This window comes from Microtus pennsylvanicus, chromosome 5 (assembly GCF_037038515.1).
Source record: "Microtus pennsylvanicus isolate mMicPen1 chromosome 5, mMicPen1.hap1, whole genome shotgun sequence".
Taxonomy (NCBI): Eukaryota; Metazoa; Chordata; class Mammalia; order Rodentia; family Cricetidae; genus Microtus; species Microtus pennsylvanicus.
In genome coordinates, this window is record NC_134583.1 from 68,963,001 (window position 1) to 68,971,155 (window position 8,155).

The window sequence follows — 8,155 nt, forward strand, 5'->3', positions numbered from 1 at the left end:
CGGGGACGTCGCGAGACTGAAGTCCGAGACGTCGCTGACAGCGCCGGAACACGTGACTGGCTGTCGGGAGCGCAGCCCGCGGAGCTGGGCCTGGTCTGTCACGTGATGAGGGGGCGCCATGGGGTGATGTGAGATACGAGGCTCTCAGACTGCGTGCAAATGACGCATTCCCAACCCTTTGGGCAACTAGATTTCAGTTCTAATATGAGATGTTCCGGTGAAGGGGGGGGCGGGCTCTCGATCCAGGCAGCCTGGCTTCCGTTCGGCTGCGACTCTTTCCGACCTCCGCCTTTCCCTCTAGCGAGGAAGAGACAGGACTTCGTGCGCATGCTCGGAATCATCCGCCGAGGGGCGGGGCCGCAACTGCGGGAGCAGGATGGGGGGAAGAGAAGGGAATTCCAACTTATAGAACTTTGGGGGTCCTATGGTCGGGTTCCTCCCGGCGGCTGTGGATGGTGAAAGAGGCGGAGCCTTTGGAGGCTCGTGGGGGTGTTGGGGTTCGCAGGGTGAGAAGGGGGTGTCAAGTGTGAGAGAGAGGTGCAGGAGTTCCAAACTTAGAACCTTGAGGCCCTCGGGGCTCAGGTCCGGGGACGGGGCGCTCCGGCCGCCATGCGCGACAGGACCCATGAGCTGAGACAGGTGAGAAACTGGGGCCGGGAGGGCGGTGCTGGAATGAGAAGCTGGGGCCGGGCGGGCGCGCCTGGATTGAGGACTCCTGGTTTGGGGTCCGGGAGAGGTGGCTGGTGGCCAGGAAGGAAAATCCCGGAAGCCCATGGTTCCTGCGGGACGAGAACCGCAGCAGGCAAGCAGTGCCAATGACTCCGGCCCTGGCAGGGGGACAACAGCTCGGACGATGAAGATGAGGTTCGAGTCGCGCTGGTGGTGCACCCAGGTACCGCCCGGCTGGGCAGCCCGGACGACGAGTTCTTCCAGAAGGTAAGGGTCCGGGGGACCGAGGAGTAGGGAGGATTACAGTACCACTTATGTCTTCAGTTCCCTTGGTGATCCTCCCTAGGTCCAGACAATTCGGCAAACTATGGCCAAACTGGAGAGTAAAGTCCGGGAGTTGGAGAAACAGCAGGTCACCATTCTGGCCACGCCCCTTCCCGAGGAGAGTAAGCGAAATCCGGGCTCATGCACGTCAGCCCGGTGGATTATGGGGGATGTAGTTCTATATTAGATGCTAGCCAGGGTGGGTTTGGTTGTGGTTTGTGGTAGAGGCTGTGGTTTGGAAGTGTTGACCTTCTCTCGTTTAGGCATGAAGCAGGGCCTCCAGAACCTGCGCGAGGAGATCAAACAGCTGGGGAGAGAGGTCCGGGCACAGCTAAAAGGTGAATGAATTTCAAGGGCCTCGGCCATGTCATTCCCTGTGATTCAGCCCTGTTGCTGGGGCGTTGTTGCCTACACAGTCAAGTGATATATCCAGGTCACACAGCAGGCCTGGGTCTAGGATCTCTGCCCTGTGGCATCCTAGCCATGATAGTTTTCATTGCACGTGCTGGTCTCTCAGATTCCTTTATTATTATTTTAAATTTAAATTCAAAGCTCCTTACTGTTTTAGTTCTTGGTCCAGTGTGTATTCTTTGAGCAGACAGGTGAGGGATTTCTTAGGAGACCTCTTCACACTTGTGGGAACCCACTGGTGTAATACAAAGAGAAACTTCTCTTAGAAGTTCAGAATTAGCCTCCTCCTCCCCCACTTCTCCCTTCTATGTAATCCAGGCAGGCCTCGAATTCACAGAGATCCGTCTGTCTCTGCCTCTTGAGTGCTGGGACTAAATTAAAGGCCTGCCCCAACCATGCCAGCTGACTGACTGATCTCACTTCCTTCTTTCTTCCTCCTCCTCCTAGTTCCTTCTTTTTTTCTTCCCTCCTCCTCTCTCTTCCTCTGCCATCATTATGTGTCACTACTAATATACGTCCCTGCTCATAAGTCACTTTGTAATAAAAATTCTGTGAAGACAAGAGCCTCCTTATTATGTAGCTGAAAGTTGGATGTGGCCCTATGTTCTGGTCCCCAAACAATTTTTAAAATTTTATTTAAATTTTTGTATTATATATTTTAAACCTTTTATTGTTTTTTGGGAGACACAATATGTAGATCATGCTAGCCCAGACAGAAATCAGCTGGCCTCCCAAACAAGTTTTAGAAGTCTCAGGGCAAAACCTGGTTTCTAGCAACCCTTGTGTTTCTCCCACAGCCATAGAGCCCCCGAAGGAAGAAGCTGATGAGAATTATAACTCAGTCAACACAAGAATGAAAAAAACCCAGGTGGGTTTCGCTTTCCTTGAGCTAGGGCATTCCAGCAGGTGTTTCTTAGGTTTCAGAGTGGTAACCGTGTTGCACTTAGATCTCTGTCTGTCCTGATGATCTTCTATATGCAGAAGCTTATGCTTAACAGAGAGAAGGAACTTGGTATATAGGTAGAGGATCCCGGTCTCCAATGCTCAGTCCATTATAGCACCCTGCCTCCTCCCTTCGAAGAGAATGCGCTGTGTCAGACGTGACGTAGGCCTGGCTATGGGAGACACACTTTCCTAAAACTGAAATGGGGAATTTGGACTGAATAGGGAACAAAGATATTTCTCGTGTAGGACTTGGTCCCTAATTGCTCTCTTCAGGGAAGAGACAAACAAAAACTGGCAAGCAGGGCTGGAGAGATAGCTTAGTGGTTAAGAGTACTGACTGCTCTTCCAGAGGACCTGGTTCAATTCCCAGCACCCACATGGCAGCTAACAACCATCTGTAACTCCAGATCTAGGGGATCTGACACCTCACACAAATATACATATAGGCAAAACACCCATGCTCATAAATTTAAAAAAAGTAATAATAATTAAAAGAGCCAGGTGTGGTGGCAGAGGTAGGCAGATCTCTGTAAGTTTGAGGCTAGCGTGGTCTACAAAGCCAGTTCCAGGATAGCCAGTACTGTTGCACAGAGAAACCCTATCTTGGAAAACCAAAAAATAAATAAAAAGAAGAAAAAATGACAAGCAAGGACATCCTTGACTCCATAGATAGAATTCGGAAGATGAAGAGGGGCTGGCAAAGTGGATCGGTGAGTAAAGGTGTCTGCTTCTAAGCCGTACAACCTCATTCAGTCACTGATCCACATGGCAGAAGGGGAACTGACTCCTGCAAGTTGTCCTCTGACGTCTACATACGTGCCATGGCACACATGCCCTCCTCCGTGCACACACACTAAAGGACTATATTAACGAATAATGTAGGGACTGTACCACTTTCGCAGGGGAACTCAGTTCAGCTGTTGCTGGTCCCTGACACAGCACCCAAGTCAGGTAGCTCCCAACCATCTGTCAGCTCTAGGGCAAGGCCTCTGACCTCTTCAGGCGCCGGCACTACCCACAGATGAATGCACATAATTAAAAATATGAAAATATATATTTCAAAAACCACTTTTAAGAGGAAGGAGTTGTGGAGCAGCGATGAAGTGGAAGTCATATCAGGCAGTGTCTTAGTGAGGAGATTTGACGCAACCTGACAGGGCCCCTCTGGGTGCAGAGTGAAGAGCGGTTGGGATTTGTGGAGGTCAAGACTGGAGTAGGAGGGAGGTTTGCACGTCTTGAAAGGACACAGAAGTGGGAGTTCAGAAGTGCTTATGAAGGAATCGGGAGAAGCAGGACCCATAAGAGGGCACCTGTGGTGGTTATTGGTGTGAGAGGGTCCTGTTGCCCACGGTAATAGCATGGTGCCCTTGAGTTGGTGAGGGTACCTGCCTCTGAAACAGCGGCAGTGGCATTCAGTCAGCCTTCAACAATGCACACCGAGTGACTGTGTGCCAGACTTTTAAACTAAAAATTCTACCCTTGAGACATTTACATTCTAGTGGGGCAAACCAGTCACTAAATCAGTGTTTTATTTTTTACTATTTGAGTCAAGGTCTCACTAAATAGATCTCACTGGACTGGAGCTCACTATGTTGATAAGGCTGCGCTCAGACCTGCAGGTCTCCTCTATTCTGCCTTCCCAGTGCTGGAATTGAAGGTGTAGCCACCCCACCTGGCTTAAATTATTTTATAATCTAATAAGTAGTAGGGGTTAAAACAGCAGAAAAGGAGGGAAAGTGCTGGCCGGGGAAGGAGTGTCATTTAAATGAGGGGAAGAGTAGATCTGAGTGGTGGACTTTGTACTTAGCCTGGGAGGCCCTGGTTTCACTAGCCGATATACAGAAAGTATCTGTTTCTTCTGTGTGTGTGTGCGGATACATATGCCCGCCACGGTGCCCATGTTGAGGTCAGCTTTCCCCTTGCTGTGGTGGGGTATGTCTGTGTCTGCTGCTGCGCTAGGAGTCTCTTGCCTCTGCCTCCCGTCTCACTTGAGACATGCTGGGAGCACAGCAGCATGCATGCCACCACATCTGGCTCTTTACTTAGGTTCTGGGATCCTTGACGATGGGTTGTCATGCTTGCACAGCCAGTATTTTTAGTCTCAGCCATCTCCCTAGTCCCTCCCACCTCCAAATAAATTTAAAAAATAACCAAGGGCTGGAGGTGTCAATCGGTTCTTAGAGTGCTTGCCCAGCATGCACAGGGCCCTAGGTTAGATTCCCACCACCGCATAACGCAGCTCCCTGTTGGCACACACCTGTGATGAGAGGAGGCCAGCCTGGGCTACATGGGACCCTGTCTCAAACCAAATAAAAATAAGATCAAAATTAAGAACTCAAAAAGAGCTAGGTGGTGGTGGCGCACGTCTTTAATCCCAGTACTCCAGAGGCAGAGGCAGGCAGATCTTTGTGAGTTTGAGGCCAGCCTGGTCTGCAAGAGCTAGTTCCAGGACAGGGTCCAAAGCCACAGAGAAATCCTGTCTCAAAAAAAAAAAGAACTCAAAAAGAAGTGAATCCAGACAAGTAATCATAGCACTTCGAAGGTAGAGACAGGATCAAGGAGTCACCCTCAGTGAGCTTAAGACCATCCTGAGCTATGTACGACTAGGTCTCAAAACCAACTAACCAATAAAAAATAAGTAAGGCCCAAGAGATGTCCCAGCAGTTAAAAGTGCCAGCTGTCCTTCCAGAGGACCTTGATTCTCAGCACCCACGTGGTGGCTCACAGTCTTCTGTAACTCCAGTCTCTGGGGTTTGACATGCAGGCAAAATACCCATACACATAAATACAAATTATTTATGTACAAATACATAAATAATAATACAAATTTAAAAGATAAAATAAAGGATTGAAGACTTAAAGGTGCTTTGGGGATGAGCATTCTAGGCAGAAGGAGCAGTGTGCAGAGGCTGATGTGAGCATGTTTTGTTGAGGAAGAAGCTACTGGAGAGGAAGGAGAGAGAGGGAAGTAGTGAGGAGGGGTGGGAGGAAGCAAAGTCATGGGCATAATGGGGGCCCTGACAAGACCCCTTTTGTTCGAGGAGTGAGGGAGCCTGCCAAGGTCCCGAGGTGGTTGTAGCGTCGGCACGTCCAGGTAGTTCCTGCTGATGCCCAGCCAGACTTTCTGTTCTTAGCACGGGGTCCTGTCGCAGCAGTTTGTCGAGCTCATCAACAAGTGCAACTCAATGCAGTCGGAGTACCGCGAGAAGAACGTGGAGCGCATCCGCAGGCAGCTGAGGATCAGTGAGTTCTGGCCCCCTCGCCCAGCGGGCTTGGAAGCGCTGAACTGGCTTTTGGCTCTGACCTGACCTTTCCTGTTACAGCCAATGCTGGGATGGTGTCTGACGAGGAGCTGGAGCAGATGCTGGACAGCGGGCAGAGTGAAGTGTTCGTGTCCAATGTGAGTGACCACAGCCAGTGTCCCTCTGGGGCCTTCCGTCTTTGAGACCTGGTTTCTTTGTGTGGAGGGCAGACCAAGGCCCAGACAGGAATGGCCTGGAATGCTGGGGTCATAGCTTAGTGGGCAGTTCCAGAAGCTCAGCAGAAGCTTTGGACCAGCTGCTGTAACATCCCTGTAACATCTTCACCAATTCCTGTCTGCCCTCCAGATACTGAAGGACACACAGGTGACACGCCAGGCCCTGAATGAGATCTCGGCACGACACAGTGAGATCCAGCAGCTGGAGCGCAGCATCCGGGAGCTCCATGAGATCTTCACTTTTCTAGCGACCGAGGTGGAGATGCAGGTGGGTACCCAGGGAAGCCCTGTGCTGCCTGAAGCCCTCGCTGTGACCTGGAGTTAAGTTCCACCCTAAGACACTTACCTGGGCTTTTATGTTCTTCCAGGATGGGGCATGCTCCCACGTGCCCCCCCTTCATCCTTAGCCGAACTCTCCCCACCTCCACAGTCACCTCAGTGTCACTCCTTGATCCATAGGGTCCCACCTGTGCCTCCAGCCTGCATGTCACCTGGGCATGGCCTTGATCATGGCTTCTCTTGCTGTGACAATCCCCCCCTGCCCCGCCTTAATGCTGTTAGAGCTGTGGAGAGCTGTTCCTACAGGGCCAGCCTCTCAGTCTCTAGAAGGTTGGAGTGGTGCCCATAGGCCTGGCTGTAGGGGTCCAGGTGAGCTTCCAGCCTTGTCCCGACCTGATCTGAACTCCACAGTGCTGCAGCCAGTCTCTTCTGCAGCTGGCAGTCATGGGACAGGGCTGTGATCCAGTGGGAATACCAGGAGGAGGCAGGGGGAGGGATGGAGACAGGCCTAGAGTGGGTGAATTCAGACAGAAGTTTACTGTCTGTGAGAAAGGTGCTACCATGCAAGGCACCGACTGCAGGCCTCCGCTACAGATGGAGGGTATATGGGACACGGGCAGAGAGAAGGGACAACATGACAGTGCTGGAGCCTTGAAGCAGTGCTTACTCTGAACGTTTCTCAGATGTTGTCCTGCCAGATCTTTGTTAGTTTTTTCTGCCAAGAATGTCTTGACTAGCCAGGCAGTGGTGACAGAGGCAGGCATTTCTCTGTGAGTTCAAGGCCAGCCTGGTTTACAGATCAAGTTCCAGGACAGCCAGGGATACATGGAGAAATCCTGTCTTGAAAAACAAAACAAAGGGCTGGAGGATGGCTCAGAGGTTAAGAGCATTGCCTGCTCTTCCAAAGGTCCTGAGTTCAATTCCCGGCAACCACATGGTGGCTCACAACCATCTGTAAAGAGGTCTAGTGCCCTCTTCTGGCCTGCAGACATGCACACAGACAGAATATTGTATAATAATAAATAAGTAAATATTTTTAAAAAAAAAAGAAAAGAAAAACAAAAACAACAATGACTATCTTGATCATTTTAGGCTGGGCTGGGCAGGGTAACGGTTCCCTGCGTCCATGCCTGGTTATCTGTCCTCTCTGAACCGTCCCTTTCCTGAGCAGGGGGAGATGATCAACCGGATTGAGAAAAACATCCTGAGCTCAGCAGACTATGTGGAGCGTGGGCAAGAGCATGTCAAGATGGCCCTAGAGAACCAGAAGAAGGCGAGGAAGGTAAGCCTCGTCTCTTGCCCCAGCCGTGGGCTCTCCAGAGCGACTTTCCATGACCCTCCCTCTCTCACAGAAAAAAGTCATGATTGCCATCTGTGTTTCTGTCACTGTGCTCATCTTGGCGGTCATCATTGGCATCACCATAACCATTGGATAATACCACATGTTCTTGGTGAGATATGGTGGACACGCCCCATCCCTGGCACTGGCCTTCCTGTCTCCTGTCAGACCCATTTCTCTCTCCTTCCCTTGCAGGCACTGGGAGAAGCAGAGACCCAGCGTCTGTGGAGGCAGGGCAGGCCTCCAGCCGAACCCACTCTCACGCTGGCCCTGTGCAGAGGGCATATGGCTCGTGTGGGGCTGGCAGCTGCTCATTCCTGGAGTCCTCCCCTCACGCCACAAGGCCTGGGAGAGAGTTTGCAATGTCCTGTTTGTCTGGGACACATGGTTTTATAAAAAATTAAAAAAAAAAAAGAAAGAAAAAAAAAAAACCTTGGCACACTTGTGCCTGTGTGTTCCTGAAAAGGCTGGCCCAGACCGCCAAGCATCCATTCTCCCTTCTCCCTGGCCATCACTGCTGCCAGCCCCAGTCTAGACAGGCTCAGACCAGACTTCTGTAGAAGTGCAACCGCAGCAGGCTGGCTCTCAGGGGGTTGTGGAGGGCCAAGGAGAGCTCACACTCACTGGGATCCATGTTCCTGAAACTATCAGCTGCCTAGCCCAATGCTGGGCCACGGGCTGGCGAGGTGGGTGTGTGAGAGGTACCAGTG

General features: G+C 51.3%; 1 protein-coding gene across 2 annotated transcripts; it reads left to right on the forward strand.

Moving 5' to 3' along the window:
- The first annotated feature begins 248 nt into the window (after positions 1–248).
- Positions 249–7,876, forward strand: Stx4 (syntaxin 4). 2 transcript variants are annotated; one of them, XM_075972408.1, is made up of 11 exons: positions 273–639; positions 835–936; positions 1,016–1,115; positions 1,257–1,331; positions 2,202–2,272; positions 5,484–5,592; positions 5,673–5,749; positions 5,958–6,095; positions 7,278–7,388; positions 7,459–7,557; positions 7,641–7,876. In XM_075972408.1, exons 1-10 carry the CDS (start codon positions 610–612, stop codon positions 7,540–7,542), a joined length of 897 nt encoding a protein of 298 aa, XP_075828523.1. In that variant the 5' UTR covers positions 273–609; the 3' UTR covers positions 7,543–7,557; positions 7,641–7,876. The 2 variants fall into 2 exon arrangements, with proteins under 2 accessions (XP_075828522.1, XP_075828523.1); XM_075972407.1 differs by lacking the exon at positions 7,459–7,557 and having other exon boundaries at positions 249–639.
- Positions 7,877–8,155: the final 279 nt, after the last annotated feature.

What these genes read in the sequence shown, in the direction of transcription:
- Stx4 (XM_075972407.1), top strand. Translation starts at nt 610, where the DNA reads ATGCGCGACAGGACCCATGAGCTGAGACAG. An exon ending in GTGAAGTGTTCGTGTCCAAT is followed by an intron (nt 5,750 to 5,957) that starts GTGAGTGACCAC and finishes TCTGCCCTCCAG; the next exon opens with ATACTGAAGGACACACAGGT. An exon ending in CGACCGAGGTGGAGATGCAG is followed by an intron (nt 6,096 to 7,277) that starts GTGGGTACCCAG and finishes TTTCCTGAGCAG; the next exon opens with GGGGAGATGATCAACCGGAT.